The 25,278-nt window shown below is 38.5% G+C and overlaps 1 protein-coding gene across 2 annotated transcripts in view; it reads right to left on the bottom strand.

Moving 5' to 3' along the window:
* Positions 1–708: 708 nt before the first annotated feature.
* Positions 709–25,278, bottom strand: part of LOC121376444 (protocadherin-11 X-linked-like) — a 29,291-nt gene continuing 4,721 nt past the window's right edge. Inside the window, exons 2-5 of one of the 2 annotated variants that reach the window (XM_041504319.1) lie at positions 8,727–11,522; positions 4,982–5,107; positions 3,943–4,059; positions 709–2,319 (exon numbers count right to left, since the gene is read on the bottom strand). In XM_041504319.1, the coding sequence (XP_041360253.1) occupies positions 2,308–2,319; positions 3,943–4,059; positions 4,982–5,107; positions 8,727–11,453 (2,982 nt within the window). In that variant the 5' untranslated portion in view covers positions 11,454–11,522 and the 3' untranslated portion in view covers positions 709–2,307. Of the gene's footprint in view, positions 2,320–3,284; positions 4,060–4,981; positions 5,108–8,726; positions 11,523–25,278 lie in introns of those variants that run through there. The other variant, XM_041504318.1, reaches the window with a different exon arrangement.

Raw genomic sequence — 25,278 nt, 5'->3', positions numbered from 1 at the left:
TTCATTGCTATCCACTTCAAATCATATTTGAAACTTTAATTTTTACTTATTGTCGCCATGTTCAAATGGATTACTCCAACTGGAGATGTGTTTGTATGGTTCGGTTGTCTACACGTAAAAGCTATTGTTATCACACGTCTGGGTCTGTAGTGGACAGAACTCTCTGGCGATGTCAGAGGTTGTGCCCACGACAGTCGAGCTTGAACAATTCTCTGATGGAAGCATGCCAAAAATTACCCACAATACCACACGTCGGGGTGGTGGAGGAGAGGAGTGTAGCTCGGTGCACGTGGTAAAGACACTTGCATTCGTGATGTGTTTTTTAAAAATAATGCAAAGAAATATTCTATTATTACCTCAGCGCGTTTTAAAACTACTGCCATATCGTGCCTAAGATATTGCTATTTTAATATTTTGTAAAAAAAAATAAAAATAAAGAGATAGGACTCCCTCTCCCGCTACCAATAAATCAGTAAGAAGTATTTTATAGGCACCTTCCCATAGACAATACAGTACATACCACGGTATTTGATAATGCGTTTTGTGGTCAATGCATTAAGTGAACACTGAGTTTTACTTCCCGTTCCAAAACAATCATGTCCGTGTATAAGAAATAGCACACTCTTCACGTTTTGCTATTGTTATTTTATAGTGATTACCAAGGACACATAATGCTAATATACAACATAAGAAACAAGTGTGTATATATAAATAATATGTTTATTATGTCTTAATATTACTTAGGACATACATACGTACATACATACATATATACATACATGGATGGCGACTGCCATGAACACATAGAAATTAATCATAGCCTGAATCTTGATCCTGGATGAACTTAATGTTTTTAGAAATTATCTGTATATTTAAATTATGAAACAGCTGTGAATAACTAGGTATTGTCTACTTATTTTTGAAAAATGCCTAATGAGTATTAAATTTAGTAATCTAATATTGTACGATTTAAAAATAATTTAATACCAGTATTTTAAATACAATGAAATGCTTGGAACAATTACATTATTCACAAACGATTTCTGTAGAATATTCAGCAAAATTAACAACATGATAATAATGAATGCAGTCTGAAAGCAAATCCCTGAGCGACAACATTAGTACACATTTAGTAGGTATGAAGCTATTAATTAAACGTCATGCACTGTTCTCAAGCTGTGAATCTATAAATGGTATGTCACACAATGTTGTGGAGAAGTGCATTTATTAAATGGAATGTCATACATTGTCTTTAAAGGCGACGTCACACGATACGAGTGTCTCGTACGAGAATGGCCGCCTGCGTCGTAACCGATGAAATCGTAATGTTTGTCCTGTCACAATCGGCTATTTCCATCGCTATTCTCGTACGAGACACTCGCATCGAGTCGCGTCGCCTTAAGGTATGAATCTCTAAATGAAACGACGTCATACACGTGTTGTAAATTGTACAGCCTTTGGTTTACGACACAAATGCTATTATGTGGTGAAAGACTAGAGTCCAGTGGTAATGTGTAATGAACAACTAAATGTGTATATATATATATATATATATATATATGCAACTAATAGCACTTTTTTTCAATTTCTATATACATTGATAATCTCAGTTTGGTTTTCTTCACAGATATAGCGAGAAGATCTCACTATAAGATGAACGAACAACAGTTGACAGTTTATCTTTTCACTTCTAGTCCTCATTAATCATGTCTGTTCAAACAGAAGACCTAAACGTTTAGTACTTCTGTAGCGCTTACTGGATTCCTCCTGTATTCTGTTTTCATGTCTGTTTGCGAAAGATCCTTTGATAGACAAAACTGTGGTCATTGAAGAGATAATTATAGTACTTGAACACAGTTTTGGAGAGTTGTTCAATCTCACATCATAATGAAACAGTGGTATTCTTTCTTCACTATGGTCGAACATTCCCAACAAAAGATTCACATCACAACTGGTATCATTGCACAACCCGGGGAGAACATTCGTCGAAGTTGCTCGTTCCTCTGGGCTAGTTACCACACACGTGATTGTTATATGATAAAAGTGTGAACTCTTACAGGCTAAAACTAATGAGCAGTTGATGATGGTCATGGTACTTGACCTCATGGTTTAGCTGGCTGGTAACCTGATGATGGCCATGGTAAACAGCCATATGGTTTAGCTGGCTGGTAATCTGTGGACTCGGGTAAGTTGATGAGTAGATTCACTGATGATGGTGGTAGACCGATGGCAGTTGATGAGATGGTGATTTATTGCAGACATAAAGCACCGGAAATGGACGGAGTGATGCATCTTGTCCTTACTGGGCTAGACATTTATCTGAAAACATGACAAACAAAAACATGGTAGAAAATAGGAATATAGCATTCTGAAAATACGTTAATTTTTATATACTTGTAGTTTGGGGTATTGGTTTCGAATGAAATAGCAGTTTTAATTATTAATACCAACATTTCTCTTTGTGATATATATTTAGTAAAATTGCATTACAGTTAAAGATTTAAAATGTCATCCTAATAAGGAAGAAAAACGTTAACATGAAATTAAAGCGAACAATAAACTTTTGATACTAACAAAGAAAAACACATATTGTTATGGCAGCTGAATCGAATTTCTTACAAAACTTTCGACATATCCTATATTAATATAAGCCGCTCTTTTTCTTAAGATTCAAACAATGTAATACGTACTTTAGCAAACAGAACAAAAATTTAGTTGACTTTCATACTGCTGGTAGTAAAAACAAAATCATAATTCTACCAGAGGGTGGTACTCTACAACGAAGTGCACATACGGTGGATTCTCTACTATTAAGCTATGTTCTATTCCCTGACAATGACAATACCTGACATATCTCTATGTCTGTGAAGCACAATAGACATAAAACACATTCATCTACTTTGATCTGTTCCGTAAACAAACAGCCTTTCCCCATCTCATTCAGATATAAACAATCCTTTAGTACCTTCAAATGCTTGTATTTATTTTCTCATAAAACCAGTATTCCACACGAATGAACGTACAACAGTTGTCGGTCTATGTCTACACCGCGGGGGGACTATAATAAAGATATTTATTGTCATCACTATGTCGGAGTACGCAGAATGTAGAAAGATCATAAATAGGTCGGCTGTAAATAATTATGTTAGCAGGGCCAGGCCTGTCTAAGATCAGCCAGTGCACCACAACTGGTATATCAAAGGCTGTGGTATGTGCTATCCTGTCTGTGAGATTGTGTATATAAAAGATACCTTGCTACTAATGGAAAACATGAAGCGTGTTTCCTTTCTAAGACTATATTTCAAAATTACCAAATATTTGACATCCAATGATTAATACATCAATGTGCTCTAGTGGTGTCGTTAAACAAAACAAACAAACAAACTGTCTAAGATATCTAGCACAGTGATAAGACAGTCGGTTTTAGAATGACCTATCTCGGATGTAGTGGTGTTTCAGTTATTGACTGGAACATACTGGGTTCGCATCCCGATACCCGCACCTACTCAAGAGTGTGTTTTAAAGGCTCGGTGAGAAGGTGTAAGGCCGCTACAATGACTTCTCTGTTACTAACAAGTAACCATTAACCGCTATTTTGCTATATACCGAGTACGAAAATAAATTTATAATGAAAACGCGTAAGAGATACGCTATACATAAATGACCTTTAGTACACATGTATTTGTTTCCTTTTTTAAATATTATTTTTCCTTTTCCAAAAGTTTGTTATCGCAAGATACACAGATACAATTGTTATCTTGAGCCGTTTGGTTTTGGTCGCTTCATATATAGTTTGACCGTTTCTAAAATAGCATTGAAGTAAAACAATTAATTGTTGTAGAAGGTCCATTACTTTATTATCGTCTATTTTGTTCATCATGTTTGTATTCGTTGATAAGGCGATTTAATGGTCTTAATGCATTATAACAAAGTGGTATGTACCTTCAAACTGTTTATGTTGACATCGACGTCACTTCCGCCATGCCCGCTATCACTTCCTATTGTTTCTCGCGATGTGTCGCTCCATACATCCGGTTCTAATTCTGATATATCTTTTGCCTAAAAATATAAAAAATATATGTTAATCACTAATATTGATTATCTTAACCAAACTCTAGCATCAATAATAATGAATAATTTCTGTCTTTGTTGAGGGTTTTCTATGCTATATTGTTAAATAGATGAACATAAAACAACCAAATAATAATAAAATTTAAAAATATTAATTTAATAAACGGTAAAAACTGAAAATAAAACTACAACAAAACGTATGTGTGCTAACATAATTCAGTTTGAAATATCACTGTACTTTGTATAATTACTGTTGTTGTTGTTGTTGTTGTTGTTGTTGTTGTTGTTGTTGTTGTTAGTAGTAGTAGTAGTAGTAGTAGTAGTAGTAGTAGTAGTAGTAGTAGTAGTAGTAGTAGTAGTAGTAGTAGTAGTAGTAGTAATATTGGTAGTAGTAGTAGTAGTATTTATAATGTAATATTTCTGTATCATTCCTAAATACTGTAATGTTAGTATATAATTAAAGAATATGGTATTAATGTTGCAATATTCCTGAATAAACTAATATTGCCATAATATTTGTACATAAAATACTAGTTTTGTATTATTTTGTATAATTGTAAATGAAATAATGTTGCTGTAATAATCAAAAATGGTGTAGTATTGCTGCAATATTCTTGAATAGGGCAACACTGACTGTTATAAATCTCTGAATGCTAAATTAATACATTATTATGCCAGAATGGGGAAATGTGTGTGTAATATTGCTAGCCTAACACTGCTGTGTTATTGTAAGTGTATCATGAGTCTGGAGTGTACTTGGTAATTGTGTCTACCCTTTGACTTGATAATATACCTGAATGCTAAAACAGTACCAATGCAGTATTAAGCCAGAATGCCATAATATTTCTGTAATTTTGCTAGACTAACACTGCTGTAGCATTATAAGTGTATGATGAAAACCGAAGTGTACCTGGTAATTTCGTCTACCCTTTGACTTCATGGATCTCACCAGAGCCTGGTGCTGCTCCAGTACATCCACCACGCTCACCTCACTACCGCCAGGTGGCGCTCTTTTACCGTAATCAGGTCTCACAAACTGAAACACAAAAGATATGTGATTAATAAATATGGCAAGTTAGCTGCACAAATAAATGTTCCATATTTTGCTCTTATTAACATAATACAAGTTTGTTTAGCATTTTATTTTTAAAATATAACTATTCATTATACATGACGATGAAGAAGAAGAAGAAGAAGAAGAAGAAGAAGAAGAAGAAGAATTTGTCATTTTAGCTAATAATAGGTTAAAGGTGCAGATCCTAGTTTAAGTTACTTTTAACCCCTAAGAAAATGGACACTAAGTTTAGTTAATTTAACTCATTTGGATAAAGTTACAACAGAGTGAAAGAAGAGTATGTGACGTTAAAGTTACAGTGTCTGGTTACCATATAATAATATCATGCACAAATATGAAATACAAGTTCAACTGCACTTTTTTAAAATTCGTGTGTATTCGCTATGAACGGAGAACGTCAAAAGTATACGCTCGATTCGTCGCCTGTGCGGCCATTGCTCGGCAAACCACAAACGACAGCCTGTTGTCAATTCCAGTTAACAGGTGCGTTTGCGTATTTGAAATTGTAGGGTTCGTCTCAAAAAAATGAAATGAGAATTCTTGCGCTGTACAAAGAACGTTCGGTTGAGGATACGTACTATTCTTTCGTTAAAACCGGTTTTGATCTTGACAACGTACTATCGACAATCGTACCTTCCTATTTAAGAATTAATATTTTATAAAGTGTTAGTAGAACTTTCAGAGTTTAGTTTGTATAACACATTGATCATGTATATATTTTTAATAAAATATACTAAAGTAGAAAATGACCGTTTACACTTTTTAACTTTACGTGTGGTAAAATCGACAAATTCAAATAAATATTATTTCGTTTGGAAAGGGTAAAGTTAGTTTGTTTTGTTTAACAACATCAGTGTTAGAGCATATTGATTTAATAATCATCTGCTTTTGGATGTCAAACGTTTGGTAATTTTGACATATAATCTAAGTAAGGAAACGGGCGCATGTGCAGGAGGGAGAGTATTGGGAGTCGAAACCCTTCCCTGACCAAGATAAAAAAAAAATTGAAATCTATTTTCTGGGGGAACATGGCCCCATATAAACTTCTATAACCCCCAACCCCGCTGAAATCCCTGCACACGCGCCTTGGAAACCCGCTACATTATAAAAAAATGTTGTTGTTTTTTTTTGTTTTTTTTTAGCAAGGGATCATTTATATGTACCATCCCACAGAAAGGATATCACATACTATGGCCTTTTATATACCAGTCATGGCGCACTGGCTGGAACAATCCCGCCGATGGGGATCGATCCTAGACCGACCGCGCATTTAAAAAACAACACCACATTTTTAGATCTAAGTAATGAATAGAAATAACACATAGTCTTCCTAAATGTTACGTATATCGAACATACCGTCCTCTTCCTCTATCCCTAGAGCGTTACGTAATTATTTACACCCCCTTCCATGTAACGCGTATGCCAACCGCTGATCACTGTCAAAACTTCAAGGCAAATCCCCCACCGACCCCTAGAAAGGTATTGTACCATACCTCTATGGATATAAATATATTTTGGAAGTATGAGACGACCCTTCAATCAAGACAGTTAAATTGTTCAAAATCACGTGAGAAGCTCAGCGCCTGCGCAAATCGCGTAAATTCCCAGTTCTACTGGCGTCCCGCTAATTGAAGAAAAACAAGCTGGTCATTGGGTTTGCAGTTGACCTAGATAATGTAGATAAGCGAGCATTGCGAAACTATAGCGATATGGTGGCCCTTTTATGTACCAAACAGAACTGGATCAACTATTCTAAATGCTTAAATAATAAAAATATTCCAGACACTGCAGCTTTAAAACAGGAAATATCCTTAAAAACAGAATATAACTCGAATCAATAAACCGCTACTTCTCAGAGGCACGTGCGTTTTTAAAAATATGACAAATGAAATTTTTGGTACTACAAACATCAGGATGACCAGAAACACTTCGGTGAAATGAATAATCTAAACAATAAAGTATAAGTAATGTTTGATTTCAGTGATCATAAACGACTCTAATAGTGAAAAAATATGCTGTAGTGTTTCAAAACTAGGGTATGTCCCTTTAATATACCTACTAGATATATCATATACCTAACAAATCCCAGACGTTATACGTTAAATAAGAATGTTTTTACTGTTCAAGCTCGATTAAGGGTCTAATTAAATAAATTAAAGAGGGTTTTAAAATATGTATTTGTTAAATAAACTATTTTCGAATTGATCGGGTAAGCGGTAAATTTGAAATATTTTGTTTTTGTCAATGGTGGTTTGTTTTAGTTTTTGTTGTTGTTGGGTTGTTGTTTTTGTTTGGGGGGTTTTGGGGGGTGGGAGGTTGGGTTTTTTAGATGTTGTTATTGGTTTTCTAACCAATCAATAAAGTATTTACATGCTCCTATACCACGAAGGTTTCGAGCATGTCTATCCCAGGTTCGGCCACCGGATGCCAGTAGTCCAACCTGGGACAGAACAATTACTGGGGCAATTTTGAACAAACAGGGAAAAAGGACTTTACAATAAATAATTTTGTGCGTTATTTTCCCAAACAATATTTAATATACAGCAAACAACTAACAATTTGTAACGCAAATTTAGATTTTTTTTTTTTTTAAATATATTAATTAGCCCTCAAAATAGGGGTGGCAGGTGACTAGGAGGTTAGGCTTCAGCCACAGGAGGTTTTGTTAATAGGGGGATATGTTTTACTTAGGGGCACCCATCGTATTGGGGACTTCGGTGTGGCCAAAACCGGGGAAGGCTCCGGGGGGGGGGGGGGGGGGCAGTCCTCCGGACAAACCTAACAACTCTTACGGCCAAAACCGCCTACGCCTACCGCCCTAACCACCTTCCGGTGGAGTATCCCCCACCCACCCAGCACCCCCCCCAGCACCACCACCCCACCCCCCACCCCCCACCCACCCCCGGCCAACCCAACCGTCGTGCCCTCCAGTCTCGGTGCCCCCATCAAAAATTAGGCCCAGGGGCCAACCAAGGGAAAGTTAAGCGTCTGGTGAGTCTGGCAATGTAAAAACGTATCCTGGCGATTCCAAGTCCAGGGGCGCCTCTCTATAATGGTTTTCTAACGCACTGTAGCTTCAACAGTGAATATTAATGGACAAAAGAAACGGGTTGCCGCCATATAGACTACTCTTAACAATTAACCACAAGATTAATTCACTTTGTCATAGATAGGATAGCATATAACGTCCTTTTACTCATTCCTCAAGTCTCAAGTCTAACCTTATAGCAACACCATCTAGTTGTGGGTTTTTGTGTTTGTTTGTTTGTGTGTGTGTGTGTGTGTGTGTGTGTGTGTGTGTGTGTGTTTATTTTTGTTTTGGGGGTATTTGTTTAGGGGATTTTTAGGGGGTGGTAGGGTGCGTTGTTTTGGGATGTTGTTTTATGGCCTTGAGGATCTGCTTTTATCTTTAAATTCAGACCATAAAGCTGATGGGGAATGGCAGGTGTATAGCACAGATAGCCACAAGAGACAAACACCTGTCTGGGATGTGGAGGTGGACAGCAAAAGAAGTTGAAAGATAGGAGTTGCCAGATCGGGAAGAAATTGTTTGGACTACCAGTAAGACTAATATACTTACATGATATGAAGTAGGTGACAAACTGAGGTCATTCCCAGAGTCTTCTTTCCTGGGCTGTTTCAGCTCGCTGTATTTTCGGTTCTCTGTCGAGGACACGGGATTTGTTGGGGTATGCTCCGTTTTAAACGTCACACTTTTCTTGGGTGACCTCCCCGTCTCCGATACTTGGAACACACACGGCGGAAATGTCTCCGACTTGTAATCCGCGGAGTCGCAGCTCTCGCTCGAGTTATACCGAGAGTCTGACACTTTATGCGGAGACTGTTTTCTAGTTCTGTCGATGTATTTCAGAATACACAGAGTCGCTATGACGGCGATTGCAAGGCTGGCGGTTACACACACCAACACTATAACAATCTTCATGTTGCTGTCGCTCTCCTTGACCACAGATCTACTTCCATCATTGAAGTACACATCGATGAGTAACAACGCTTGGGTCTCGCGTTGCGGCACACCTCTGTCCTGGACGCTGATGATCGCTCTGTGAGTGCCCAAGTCCTCATCAGAAATCTTTCGGTTGAGGAATATGACTCCATTCTGAACGCCAATCTGGAACAGGTCCGTCGTGTTGACGACGACCAGGGAGAAGGTGAACTTGCCGTTGAGGCCGCTGTCGATGTCGTAGGCCTGCACAATGGCGACCTCGCTACCAGGGTCCATGTCGTGGGGTACAGATATGGATTCGTTGTCAGGGAAAGGGAAGACTATGCGGGGATCGTTGTCGTTTTCATCCACGATGGTGACAGTGACGGAGGTGGAAGACTTCTGTTGGACAATGCCGTTGTCCGACGCGAAGATCTCCAGTGTGTATGAGTGTTTGTCCTCAAAGTCAATCTTTCTGCTGGTTGTGATGGTTCCGTTTTTGAAAACTGAAAACGGATTAATTCCAGTGAACGAAGTGTCTTTCAGAAAATAGTTCACGTCCCCGTTCACGCCTAAGTCGTCATCCGTCGCCGAAACCCGACCAACAGTGAACCCAATATCGACGTTTTCTCTGATTGTAAATTTAATAGGAACATTTGTAAACACGGGCGCGTTGTCGTTTTGGTCTCCAACGTTGATGACAATCGTGGCGGTTCCTGTAAGGGGAGTTAACCCTTTGTCAGTAGCGAACACTTTGAATATTCTTTTAGGAATGTTCTCTCTGTCTAATTTTTCCAGTATGGTAATTTCGCCGGAATTTTCGTTAATGCTGAAACTCCTACTAGCATTTGCTTCCACTGAATACGAAATATCGGCGTTGATGCCCGAATCTCCATCCGTGGCCGACACACGACCCACGAACATGGGGTGGTTGTTGTTTTCCTCCAGACTGAAGAAGTATTTGGATTGTAGAAACTTGGGTGCAAACTCGTTCACATCCAGGACTTGGATTTGAAAGAATGAAGAAGCTGATTGTGGTGGCGTACCCTCGTCTTGGCACGTGATCGTCAGATTGTACAATGACACTACTTCTCTGTTCAGTTGCTTAGCAACAATGACCTTGTACTCGGATTGCTGTAGGTTACGGACTAGGAAATCACCGCGCGGTAGAGAACAGTTAACCTTGCCGTTGGCGCCGCTGTCTGTGTCTCGAACGGTTACCAAGGCGACGACCCTGCCTACGATGGCTGATTCGAGGACAGTGGCCACATTGTTTCGACTAAAAAGCGGGTTTACGCGGATTTCTGGCGCGTCATTAACCGTGTCCAAAATAGTTAGGGAAACATTGGTAGTTGCACTCAGGAATGGACTCCCACCGTCTGTAGCCACAAGTGTAAAACTAAACACCGACCCGCCAGTCTTATCCAAAGCGGATTTTACTTTGATATTCCCTGACTTTTTTCCAACATCAAAATGTCCTAAGATGCGTTCGTCCGTTGAGCTGTGAAAGCTATACACAATCTCTGCATTCTGACCAAAATCCCTATCGTTCGCACTCACTTGTAAAATTGTCGTGTCTACAGACACACTCTCGGTAACATTAACAACATAGAATTCTTTACCGAATTTCGGTCGGTTGTCGTTTTTGTCTTCAACTGTGATTGTCACAGACACAGAGCCGTTGTGGGTGGGAGTGCCTCCATCACGAGCTATGAGGTCAAAGTTGAATTCATGTGCCGCTTCTCTGTCAACGTCTCCCTTGACAACCAACCAAACGCTAGAAACGGTTCCGTCTGTGGAGGATCCCATTTCTAACGAAAACGGTTCTGGGGGTGGAATCATCTGGTATTCGTGCACCTTGTTGATGACCTCAGAATCTCTGTCGGAGGCCACCGGAAGTGAGTATGACGTTCCGATCGCGACACCTTCCCTGATGGAAAGCTTGAACTGGGACGTTAAAAACCGTGGTGGGTTGTCGTTGGCGTCCTGCACCTCGACGGTGACGCTGAATTTCCTGAAGAACGCGCTCTTCAGCGACTGCACGGCGACGTCCAATTGAAGGTTACACGCTGCTGACGACGACTGGCACAACGTCTCCCTGTCTAGGGTCTCTGTCGTGAAGATATCGCTCGAAGTCTCGTTAATTCTGAACAGCAGGTGCACCTTTGCCTCGTTCGACACAATGGTGTACCGCAAAAAACTGAATTCCGTCTTTCCAACGGCGTCCATTAGATCCGAACTTGTTGCCAGGTTACCCAGAAACACTGGAGATGGGATTCCCTCTCTCACACGAAAGAGCACCGGTTGGGAAGAGCACCACTGAATCACTGCGAACACAGTCAGGAATCTCAATTGATTTTTCATATTTCTTTGTGTTTTTATTGACTGCAGAAAATACAAGGCTTCTAAGAGAGGTCACTGCGCTCTGATCATCTGAAAATACACAACAAATAATACTGTTCAATAAAAATAACAAAATATCCAAAACATTAACACAAATAATGATACTGACATTTATGAATGCATTAATCACACAATTTGTAAAGAGTTAAACTAAAAAAAAAAAAGATTCTTCACTGAAGCACCAAACATTTCCGACTCTTTCGGAAGAAATGTGATATCCTATTTACTCAGATATTCATTATTTTTCAAGATCTGCAAAATAAAATAGTTCGTTGCTGTCAAACCTTTCTCAAGGTATCGCAGAAATGTGTCTTCTCCCGCCATGACACCTGCTGCTACTCACTGATGGAAGACTAGGTAATAACAGGGTATGGAAATTTAATTTTCACTTGATTCTGGGGCGTATATCAAGTTACGTTTCACTCACGCTGTCCTGAGTACACCCAACAGCTATCTGAGATGTATGTCCAGCTGTTAACGGTTAATAACCGAAGAAACTCACACTTGGTGGGAGCCGGGACCGAGGTGTGAACCCAGTACCTATCAGCCTGTAGACTGGTGACTTAACTAATATTAGCCACAGGGTATAGGCTATAGTAAGTTTCTATGTTCAACATAGTTTTATAACAGTAACACTAAGTAAGTATAGAATTAGATAGTAAAGTATAAATGTACAAAATTATGTTACAAACAATGTAATACGAAATGGTCTGAGTATCCGCAATTGAGTATCAGCAACCGACCTCGGTGGTGTCGTGGTTAAGCCATCGGACATAAGGCTGGTAGGTACAGGGTTCGCAGCTCGGTACTGGCTCACACCCAGAACGAGTTTTAACTACTCAATAGGTAGATGCAATACAACTACACCATCTTCTCTCTCACTAACCACTAACAACTAGCAACTAACAACTAACCCACTGTTAGAACATAAGCACAAAAATAAATTGAAATGAAATGAAAAATGAGTATCAGCAAAAGGGTTTGAGCAAAATGCGTTCACGAACACAACATACCAATAAGGCGTTTTAATCTCCTAGTATCGACATATATGACTATTGACACAGTCACTGGTAGAATAGCCACATGCTGCTGTTCTGATTAATATTCCAGATTTGTATTCACGGCGCATTTCACATTATTACACTATTCACTTCCAGTCACTTCTGTGTTTACAGTTGATTATCCATAGCCAAACAACCAAAACAGCCCGTTCAGCAAATATCGTATGACGCGCATGTCATAAGTTAACAATCTCGTGGGGCGGTTTGTGGCGTCACAGCGTATATACATTTCAAGTCCATAGATTGGTGACATTGACCATACTGGAATAATAATGTTTGACATCCAGTAGCCGATGATTAATAAATCAATGTTCGCTAGTGGTTTCGTTAAACAGAACAAACTTTATATTGGAATAATAAGAAACACACTTCCGAATTTCGTTCTGAAAATTATTCTTATGGTGGTTGTGATTTACAAAATTTAGACCACGCGTTGTGAGTTGCTTCATAAACATCGCTCTCATAGCAATATAATAATTCACAAAATAGCAATACTCAGGTAAAACTAGCTATATATCAGAAATGGGACACCACATTATTGTACTATTAAACCTGAGACGCTTTTTTATTTCACTACTGACACTACTTGTACTTAGTAGTTTGTTACATATCACATTTTAATGTGGTTATCCGCAACATGCGTCAAAGAGAAGGTTTACCCGCGGATTAAGAGATGACCAAGAAGGACACTCGAGAAGACAAGCGAGGATATACAACATAAAACCAAAATACCAACTGCAGCATGTCTTAACTTTAAGCCTACCACCAAAGGCATAAAGTTCAATTTTCCAATAAATTCACGATAAAGTATGAATTAATTTTCCGAACCTCTTATATATTTTTTCTTTTTTTTCTGTTTTGACTCAGTTGTCAGAATTGTGAGACAATAATGTTCGCATTCCAGACAGCCGTAAAGGTGGTGTTAACACCCGATAGCCCCTCAATGCCGCCGTATAATATCAGTTTTACACTTTTGTTGTATCAATTCAGTCAAAGTGACGTCGGGTAGATACTGAGACGGTTTTGTAGGCGTGAACTTAAAAGTTAACACACACAAGGCTTTTTTGTTAATACTTATATTATCTACTTACGTTTTAAGCACGCTGCCCTGGGCAAATTCATCAGTGATCCAGACCTGGCCCCGTGCTTATAAACCTTAAAGTCTAGACTTTAATAAAGTCCAGACTTTAACGTTTGGCAATTCAAATAGCATTACGTTAAAGTCTGGACTTTATTAAAGTCTGGACTTTATTAAAGTCTAGACTTTAAGTTTTATAAGCATGGGCCCAGGTGCTTAAAAAACGTTTAGAGTCTAAATTCGAGACTCTATTAGAGTCTGAGACACTAATGTCAAAACAACGCCATACAAATTGTATGCGTATGACGTCATTAGATATTGAGTCTGGACTTTAAAAGTTTTATAAGCATGGGCCCAGGATTATCCGTTGATGACAGTGAATAATGATCACTTCTATTTTTTTACCAGTGAAATGTCCATTTGAGACAGGTGCCTTTTATTGCGGGGTAGGGGGAGGGATTTTATAACAAGTTTTGATTGTACAGATTCAAATGAATGTGTTATTTAAGAAATCTGTGTCACACCTGTATTCCAGATATCTGCGTAGTGATTAGAATTCACCTGTAATGACAATCATCATTGAACTTCCGACACCCAGTAACAATAGGAAGCCGCCGGTTCTTATCTCGCGTTATCTTCCACAGACGACGACGTCCAATTTCACGTCAGTCTTTCTCAAACTGACATCGTCACAATTGTCCCGGGGACACACGGCAGGCATGGGAACATCGACGACTTGTTGATTATCTTTGGATGGGGCAATTTTCTCTGTGTAATTAGATTTTTTCAATTTGTAAAACCATAGAAATAACAAGACAGCATGTTACGTTACGCTTCTGCTTCGATTCTCCCAGCTGTGTCCTTGTATAGACGTTTACGTAACGTTACACGCGTCATGGACTGATAACGGGTACATTATTTACAAATGAACGGGGGCGAAATAATCCACCGTGAAAAGAACAGTCTCAATGGAAGGATATTGGTTTGAAAATAGGACAATTCCACAACTTAAAACGGGTGCGGACATTTGAGCTAAAAAAAAAAATTACATCCACATCCCCCTTTAAAAGTGTGGGGGGGGGGGGGTATATATAATTAACATTGTTTATATTAATGCCCTATTACTAGTACAAAATGCATATAAAAAACCGTGGTATTTACTGTCCTATCTGTAAGAAGCTGTGTATAAAATAAATCCCTTTACTGACAATGATAAAATATAGCAGGTTTTCTCTTAAGATTGTGTGTTAGAATTTTTAAATTATAACATCCAATAGCCGATAATTAATTGATTCATTATTGTGCACTAGTGGTTGTGTTAAGCAACACAAACAAACTTCTCTTTACCCTTAAAAATGCTAACGCTGGCTCCTCGTACCTCACTCCCACCCTGAACTAATTTGTATAACGGCCCTACCAACGGATTAGAAGATCTGAAAATAAAGGCGGGGTGACACAAAACGAATAATTCGGTCATCAAATCTTCTTCGATTTGGCGATCCAAGTGGAAGTGCCACTGAGGCGTCTTTGCGTCAACAAGCCGAACAAAGCGCGACATTCTTACTCATTACCTGCCTGGGATAGCAATACCTGGTCGGCTCTCCCAACACGGGACGAGAATTAATTTGCTCAGGAAACTTTCTATTTAATTGAAATGCCAACAAGAACCGACATTGTGGATAAACAGGGACACTCCGGTACAAATACTCGCGGATGGTCAGTTGGGTTGGAGAGGGAGGGTGAGGAGACAAAGGCCATCGCTACACAGATTTAGAAAAAAAACCCTGTTGTTATCCCAGTGTTCAACTGATACAACTGGAGAATTATTCCACAAAGCTGTCGTGCTTTTGTTCCCAATCTGTTTTGTAGTTCAGGCGAAATAAAAATATTTAGAAACTTAAAACGTGTACGCTCAACAATAACGATGTTGTGACTGGAATCTATCCATGATTGCCCACCGCAAAGAGACGTGACTTAAAGAAAACATTTGAAAACGTGTCACGAATGAAAAAAAAGAGAGAGATAATTTATGGAATAGCGCTGTGAAGGTGGAGTGTTTATAATGATGTTGCAGTTTCGAGTTTCGGAACATATCAAACAAAAACGGTCTCTGGCGTTGTTATTTTTATAGGTCCTATAAATTATTATAAAGATATTTTATCACCAATAATAAAAACACTGTTTTATAACATAATAATAATAATAATAATAATAATAATAATAAAGCTAGTTTTATAATTTACAATAACAAATGAGGGCATTTCAATTATATAAGTTTCCTAAACAAGGTGTTAGTCTTTTTTAGTCTCAGTGCATTTTGTTATTTTATTCCCTTGAAGAAGTTTAATTTTTTTAAACGAAAGGTTGGGATTTTTAGATAGTTTTAAGAAATTTTTTTACATATTTTAATAACAAATAAAAAATAGTTCATGGTTTGTTTTGTGTTTTTTGGGGTGTTTTTTTTATCAAAACTAGGTTATAGATGACATTGAACACTTGTTAGTGTTACAATTCACCACAACCACAATGTACTAGTTCACAACATATTAAATGTTAGTTTCTAAGTTCTAAATATAACTTTTTGAGATCAAAAGTAAATATAATTTCAGACAGATCTAGCTATTGTATTTGACATTTTATTAGTTCCTTTCAAGTTCACGTTTTAAAGTAATTCACATAAACAAATAGTTTAAACGGCATTCTCTTTGGTATGTGCGGGGGTGAGCTTCCGTTTTGAAAAACATTTAATTGTATATGAAAATGAAAGTGTCGAAAAAGAAAACAAAGGTAAAGTTAAACATTTAAAACCATTCGCGTCATTATATCACATTCGCGTCATTATATCACATTCGCGACATAATATCACATTCGCGTCATTATATCACATTCGCGTCATTATATCACATTCGCGTCATTATATCACATTCGCCACATAATATCACATTCGCCACATAATATCACATTCGCCACATAATACATGATGTGTCGAGTTCTGTAGTTTTGTAATCATTCTAAACTTATTCATACTAGTTACGAACAAAAATAATATTGTAATGGTATTTTCACAAACATGTAGTTATTAAATGTTATATTATAATTATCAAGGCCGATTTGTTTAAATTCAATATCCAAACAAAACCAAATTGTGTTTTGTTTATCTGACTGCATTGTTAGGAGTTCGTATACAGGGGCGTAGGCTGGGGGGTTCGGGGGGTTCGGACGGACCCCCCCCCCCCCCCCCCCCCCTTCCGCTGAAGCAAATGGTCGGCTTTCAGTACTAAAACATACAGGTTTATAAATATGGCGTTTCGGGTGGTGCAAAAACAAAATAGAAAAAAGGTCCACTTGGTTCATATTCAACCCCCCCCCCCCCCCGCCCACACACACACACACACACACACACACACCAGGTCCAGATCACGCTACGCCCCTGGTATAGATGAAGGGTCATACAAATTGTCAAATCCATAGTATTGTTATCGATCGTCCGAACATGTTTTGCAAATAAATGTGGATTAAAGTTAACTCCAATGTCATTCACATACAGAAGCAACAATACACGGGTGCGTTTCGTTTCTTTATCAGTCCGCCTGTAGCCGTTTGAAACGTTATATAAAAATAAGCCAATTTTTAGGGTATCACAATATTGCCTACATTTGACTGATACCACATCGCTTGTGTTTGTTATTGCCATTGGCGTAATACGGTCGAGGATTTCAGTACAATCATACTCATTTATTTCGAATTTTGTGTTGTAGTGGCCAGCTAAGAATAGCCACTAGTTCATGCGTGATTGCACATTTTAAATAATTGGCTCAGGGCGACATTGTACTAATATTGACTGTGCGATTCAGTTGTTTGGGATGTTTATGTATAATGTATCCATGCTCCAATACCTGCACACACTTGTACATTTTCACGCGAACAACGTCATACAATATTTCCTGTTTCCTAACAATCGGTACTTGGAGAAAGTCCGGCTTTAAGCCCTTCACTTTTAATGAGATAGTCATCCAAACTAATCCCAATTGATCGCGCGAACACTCAGATTTTCCAGTAGCAGACGAAATGTTTTTAAAAAGATATATTATGATTAAAGAGGGATGTTGTGGGTGGTGGGAGTAATAAAAAAAGAATCGGGGAACAATAAAATAGGGTCTTCTTTAGCTAAACAAAAAAGGATCCCTTATTATCCTACTGGTCAACTGTCCCACTCGGCTGACCCCCGCTAGCTACGATGTTCAACCCTTATTTTATGCGTGTTCCTAGAAAGACATAACAAACGGACGAGACCTAAAAAAAAAAGAAAAAAGTGTGTGTTTCCAGGAACCCAACCTGGCCTAAAAGGAAAATGGTCGAACCTTTCTCTTCTTTTTTTTCTCTTTTTTTTAGTTTTTGTGTTGTTGTTTTCTGTGTTGTTTTGTCGTGTTGTTTTGTGTGTTGTTTTGTGTTGTGTTTTTTGAGTGTATCTAGCTGAATCGGTAGAACGCTTGCCTGAGGTGCTTGCGTCGTAGGGTCGAACCACCTCAGTGCACCCATTATCTCAAAGGAGATCTTTTACCACCCCAACCAGTGCACCACGACTGATATATCAAAGGTCGAGGTATGTGCTGTATTGTATCTGGACACGTAGCGGTGAATATGGTCTAAAACAATTTAAGCCGACCTACCCTATCTGGGTTTTTTTTTTTTTTTATTGGTTTTTTGTTGTTGTTGTTGTTTTGTTGTTTTTTGTTCAGCACGTTCCCGGAAACATATATTTAGTATGAATCATTGTTATCGTTTCTTACGACAATACGACGAACCACATGCTGTTAAAAAAAATCAAGGCCCAGTGTGTCAAGAATCCAGACAAATGTTTTGTTTTTGGTTTTTGGTTTTTTTTTGCTAAATATCCCAATATAATACGCCTGTGCATGTCGACTTAGTTTGCCGTTTCGCAAAGAAATACGCAATGCATTGCTCTGTGGTTTGAAAAAAAAAAAAATCAGAATATTAATTTTAAAAATCACAGAGGCAGTACACGTACTGAGTGCGGGATGGCATATTGGACAAGTTGAAGGAAGGTGTGTTTCTGTAACCGTTTGACTTTCGTTGGAATACGCCGAGTCATTACAGCAAACTGTAGGAACTAACGCTGTCTAGTTTCGGTTCAGGGGTGAGAGACCCTATTGTGGGTGTGCATTAACATTTAGTGGAGTATGTTACTTTTCATTTTTAGGTTCTTTTGTTTTTTCTTTATATTGCATTATAGTTCAAGCTCGCCACCCGGGACAAACACCAGACATAGTAGAAATCTGATCCGTCCATCCTGGAAAGAGAGGGAGGTTGGTGTGGTTATTTTACATCTCCCTGGGCGGGAGTCGGAACGGAGAGGTGAACCCAGTACCTACTAGCTTTCAGGGACGGGATTTAGCCTCAGTCGGTAGAACATTCGCTTGAGGTGCTTGATTGACTCCACTTTGTGGGCCCATTCTCGGAGTATTATAGTTTCGTTCTAACCACTGTTAACCACTGTCTCACAACTGGTATATGAAAGGCCGTGGTATGTGCTGTATGTGGGAAAACTTTAAAGTGTATGTACAAGATTCCTCGCTGCTAATGGAAAAATGTAGCAGACTGCCTCTGACATGAAGATACCATTATAGTTTGACACCCAATAGCCGATGTATTTTTCGTGCTGGGGTGTCGTTAAACATTCATTCATTCATTCATTCGGATATGAAGAATGCGTGTTAAAATTATCAAATGTTTGACATCCAATAGCTGATGATTGATAAATCAATGTGCTCTAGTGATGTCGTTAAACAAAATAAACTTTTAATTTGTATTACTTTAAGTCCGATAACTTAACCACTACACTACCAGGGACGGTTAAATAGTATCAGTATCCAAAGGTCACCATACGGAGGATATTTCTATCAATTATCACTCAATGTTTTAACGTTACTAAAAACAAATAATTCATTAAGCTCGTATGTCCACTACCACAGCCAAATACAGTTATCTGTGTACACAGTTAAAGGGACATTCCTGAGTTTGCTGCATTGTAAGATGTTTTCAACTAATAAAATATTTCTACGATTAAACTTGCATATTAAATATATTTTCTTGTTTAGAATATCAGTGTCTGTATAGTCAATGTGTTTCTGGTCGTCTTAATATTTGTAAGAAGCCCAAATTGGATTTTGTCTTCAAATAATTTCGTACGTACGAAAAAATAATATTTTAGGAAATAAAATGAAATTTAACCTTGTACAAATATTAGAATGATCAGAAACACGTTTAATATACAGCCACTAATATTTTATGCAGAAAAATATATTAGATATGTAATTACAATCTTTAAAGAGTCTCTGTTAGTCGATAACATCTTTAAAATTGCAGTAAACTCAGGAATGTCCCTTTAAACTGGTTAACCTAGACTATGTTACAATGTTAATTAAATCATGTACTCACAATAACTCCACCAGTGTGGCTTCTCCTCCCGCACATAAACCAATGACACGGTGATTGTTTACAAACTACTAACCACCTCCACAGCCCTGAACCGCGCTCCTCACCTCCACACACAGAATGACTTACTGCCTGTTTGCCTGTTCGCACTCTTGTCAGTTGACTTAGCCGCTAATAGATTCTCCGAACAGAAATCAATTTGGCCGGGGAGCTGGGGGGGCAGCTTACAAGATAAGAAACACGATGCGCCATTGGTACATGTCCGAATAATGGTCAGTCTATCCAGCCTGACAAGATAACAAAGAGGCGTGGCTTTGTTCTGCTCTCCGGGCATTGTTTCGCCCACTTTCAAGTGACCATCAAATGACTAGACAACCTTGATTTCACCGTAATTGGCTTTCAGGGCCGACCCGTCTTTATCTCGGGTGGGTTTCCCTCCCGCTCCGAGTCAATTGAATTGAAAGCCGACTTGATCCCATTTGGTTAGATGTATTTGTTTGTCTTGTGTCCGGCCGAATTAGCGCCTTGGGATGAAAACATGTTACCCTAACCAGTAAAATCACTGTTCTTTTGTGCGCAATCCACCGAGGACCATTTGCTTTTGTTTTCCACGTTTTTCTTCACTTTGCTATGCGCCGCAAACAGACGTTCTAACACCCACTAAATTACCCGTTTTCTTTATTCCCGTTTTATTGTTTTAGTCATGGGAATCGTAAAACTAACTGCCATGACAATTGGTGTACCCGTGGGCGATGTTAGCAACAGGTCGTTGTCAGTAATTGCAATCAAGATGCTACATGTTTAGGTAACCTCAAATGAAAATAGCTTTGTAATGAGCCTTTGATTTCCGCGAAATTAAAAACAGGTTTTTGTGTGTGTTTAAATGTACCCCAAATAAAAATCAATTTGTATTAAGTCTATGAATTCCTATACATTAAAAGCACATTTTGCAATGAAGTAATTACTTGATTACGTTATAATAAAATAAAAATATTAAAGGATTACTTTAGCTTCTGGTGTTTACGTTTCAACTAGTCATTATTTAAATAGGTTTACATTTTAACCAGGAAAAGAACACAGTATTATAGGGGAATAAGTTTAACTAATACTTGTTTACTGAGTGACCATTAGTTCTGTAGGCATTATATAAATATAATTTATTTTTAAACAAATACCTTGTATTACTACTAATTTTTTTGAAAAGGAATTCATTATGATCGGCTGGCTCTCTCTCTCTCTCTCTCTCTCTCTCTCTCTCTCTCTCTCTCTCTCTCTCTCTCTCTCTCTCTCTCTCTCTCTCTCTTCTCTCTCTCTCTCTCTCTCTCTCTCTCTCTTTTCTCCTCCCCGTGTTTCTCTTTTCTCTCTTTCTCTCTTCCTTCCTCTCTTTCTCTCTCTTCTCGTCTCTCCTCCCCTCGTCTTCTCTCTCCCCCCCCCTCTCTCTCTCTCTCTCTCTCTCTCTCTCTCTCTCCTCTCTCTCTCTCTCTCTCCTGCTCTCGCTCTCTCGCTCTCTCTCTCTCTCTCTCTCTCTCTCTCTCTCTCTCACACACACACACATACAAACATTTTAACAACCAGAGATAGGTGTTTAACAGGTATATTATTCGTCTATATATTTCTGTTTTATTAGGTTATTTTCTACAATGAAGTCCAAGGCTAGAGAACATTAATTTACTGTTATTTTCTAAAACAATTATTTCATTATTTTGTCGTTAGAAAAATAATGTAACAATGTAAGTATAATATAATAATCACATAATAAACATATTTTTCTCTATAAAATATCAGCTGTATACTAGATGTTACTGGTCGTCCTAATGTTTGAGTTAGGTCACATTTTATTTTCCAATACATGTTGTTGTTTTGTTTTCGTGCGTACAAAATTATTGGCAGACCAAATTTAGTTTGGGCTACGTACAGATATTAGGACGATCAAAAACTCATAGAACATACAGATACCAATATTCTAAACAAGGAACTATATTTAATAAGTAATTTTAATCGTCAAAAGATGTTATTAGTCGGTAACATTTTAAAATGTAGCAAATTCGGGATAGTCCCTTTATAGTACTGGTATATGCACAATAACCGAATGTGTGTATTAAACCTAGATTTGTGACGATTACTTCATTTCAACTAATTTTCGTGCTTATATCCAATTAAGGTTCAAACACGCTGTCCTTAGCACACACATCAGCTATCTGTGCTGTCTGTCCAGAACAGTGGGTTGTTTGTTAGTTGCTTAGTGGTTAGTGAGAGAGAAGAGGGTGTAGTGGTCTTACACCTACCCACTGAGTCATTAAAACTCGCTCTGGGTGGAAGCCGGTACCTAGCTGCGAACACTGTACCTACCAGCCTTATGTCCGATGGCTTAACCACGACGCCGCCGAGGCCGGTTGACGGTTACTATTATCCCTTCTTTCATTAACCCATATTATGTAGATATATTATACAGACGACTAAGCGGCTTTCTCCTAATACACTCCTTATAATATCCAAGTGTTTACTTAACTATAATCCGTATCTCACAACTATAAACGCGCCTGGTATCTACGCAAGCTGGTCAGCTCTATGCTTTATGAGACAGCTAAGTTTTAGTACTAAAACCTGGCACAGGTAATTTTAATGTTAACACTTGCTCATTGAAAGGCACTAAACCTGTCTGAGTACTGTCTGGTAGTCTGTGAATCTAGGGAGGTTGGTAACATCTTGATAAGCTGTAAACTAAGTAGCCAGTTTCAGTACTCTGCCGATCGCAGTTTCCACATTAAAGGGACATTCCCGAGTTTGCTGCATTGTAAGATGTTTCCGAATAATAAAATATTTCTACGATTAAACTTACATATTAAATATATTTTCTTGTTTAGAATATCAGTGTCTGTATATACAATGTGATTCTGGTCGTGCTTAATATTTGTAAGAAGCCCAAACTGGATTTTGTCTTCAAATAAGTTCGTACGTACAAAAAAAAACTTTTTCAGGAAATAAAATGAAAGTTAACCTTGTACATGTACTAACACTAATATTTTATGCAGAAAAATATATTTGATGTGTAATTACAGTCGTTAAAAAGTCTCTGTTAGCAGATAATATTTTTAAAATTGCAGCAAACTCAGGAGTGTTCCTTTAAAGATAAACATTCCCTGCGTTGTTTAGAATTTATTGGTGCGAGACAGTTATTACGCAGTGTCTTTTAAAATTTAGTATGATCATAATATTAAATGTTTTAAACAAAAGTTTGTTTTCTTTAACGACACCACTAGAGCACATTGATTTATTAATCATCGGCTATTAGATGTCAAACATTTGGTAATTTTGACATACAGTGATAGAGAGGAAACCCGCTACATTTTTCCATTGTAGGAAAACTCTATTAACGTGTCCATATCCACTGAAGATTCAGGCACGTCCATCCTGGGCATGAGTTCTCATTTGCGCCAGATCTCATGTCCATTAGTAGCCAGGGAACTTTTATATGCACCATTCCACATACAAGATAGCACAAACCGCGGCCTTTGATATACCAGTCGCTGTGCACTAGAAATAGCTCAATGTGCCCACTATTTTAAATACGTTACATACTTACTCAGACCCATACGGAAGATTTGGAGTAGATAGATCCTTAGTTGAGTGCTCAAAATGGCAGTTTAACAATAATAATTAACACACCTGTTAGAGGTGGGAGCCTTGATGCATGCCGAGCGTCACCCACCCACACACACGAATATTAGCTAGCCCACAGGGTCGCTTTCAATTCTGTGCATCATTATATGTAGATATTTAAATTAAGCATTGAACAAAATATAAAAGATAGGATTGAACTCTGTATCCGGAAGGCAAATGAATGGTGTTTGTTTACATTAGGACGCGCCTCATGTCAAAGGAATGTAAACATGTGACGAACAATTTTAAGTAGTATTCAAAGTAAAATAATTAATAAATAAATATTTTTAAAAACCAATCACTGGTAGTTCCCCCAAAACATATTTTACTGTTTAATAGGGAGAGGGGGAGGAAGGAAGGAAGGAAATGTTTTATTTAACGACGCATTCAACATATTTTATTTACGATTATACGGCGTCAGACATATGGTTAAGGACCACACAGATATTGAGAGAGGAAACCCGCTATCGCCACTTCATGGGCTACTCTTTTCGATTAGCAGCAAGGGATCTTTTATATGCACCATACCACAGACAGCATAACACATACCACGGCCTTTGATATACCAGTTGTGCTGCACTGGCTGGAGCGGTTAATAGCCTACTGGGCCTACCGACAGGGATCGATCCCAGACCGACCGCGCATCAAGCGAACGCTGTACCACTGAGCTACATCCCGCCCCCGGGAGAGGGAGAATGTTCTTTGCTATGGGGATTTTTGTCCGTTTTGTTTTATTTACAAAAGTAAATAATTTGCGGGGCTTTTTTTAGGGTGGTTTTGTGGGGGGGGGGGGGGGGGGGGTATTGTTGTTGTTGTTTATTGGGGGAGGAGTTTAGGGGTGGTTTTCTGGGGGGTTGTAGGGTTGTGGTGGGGTGGGGTGGGGTGGGGTATTTCTTGTTTTTTCAATTGTGTACTCGGATAGGGATGTCTTTGGTTGGGAACGATTAGATGGGTTGTGTTACACTGGGCTTTCCCACATAATATGACCGCTGTGTAGCCCATAGCTACATCTATACTAAGTTAATATGACCGCTGTGTAGCCCATAGCTACATCTATACTAAGTTAAAAAGACGGAGACCTGCATTGCCGTTTAGGTTATGGAATTCATCTTTGAATGCAGGGGCGGGGCGTAGCCTCAGTGGTAAAGCGCTCGTTTGATGCTCGGTCGGCTTGGGGTCGATCCCCTTCGGTGGGTCCATTGGGCTATTTCCGGTGCACCACGACTGGTATATCAAAGGCCGTGGTATGTGCTATCCTATCTGTGGGATGGTGCATATAAAAGATCCCTATCTACTAATGGAAAAATGTAGTGGGTTTCCTCTTTAAGACTATATGTCAAAATTACCAAACGTTTGACATCCAAAAGCCGATGATTAATAAGTCAATGTGCTCTAGTGGTGTCGTTAAAATTAACAAACTGTAACTTTGAATGTAATACTTAGTATGGTTTATATACATCTATATGCATAATTATGTTTTTCAATTTTAGTCTTCCCCTTAATTGGACTGATTTGGTAATATCAGTTTCCC

The sequence above is a fragment of the Gigantopelta aegis genome, chromosome 6, assembly GCF_016097555.1.
Source record: "Gigantopelta aegis isolate Gae_Host chromosome 6, Gae_host_genome, whole genome shotgun sequence".
NCBI lineage: Eukaryota > Metazoa > Mollusca > Gastropoda > Neomphalida > Peltospiridae > Gigantopelta > Gigantopelta aegis.
This window is presented reverse-complemented; position numbering and strand designations above follow the sequence as displayed.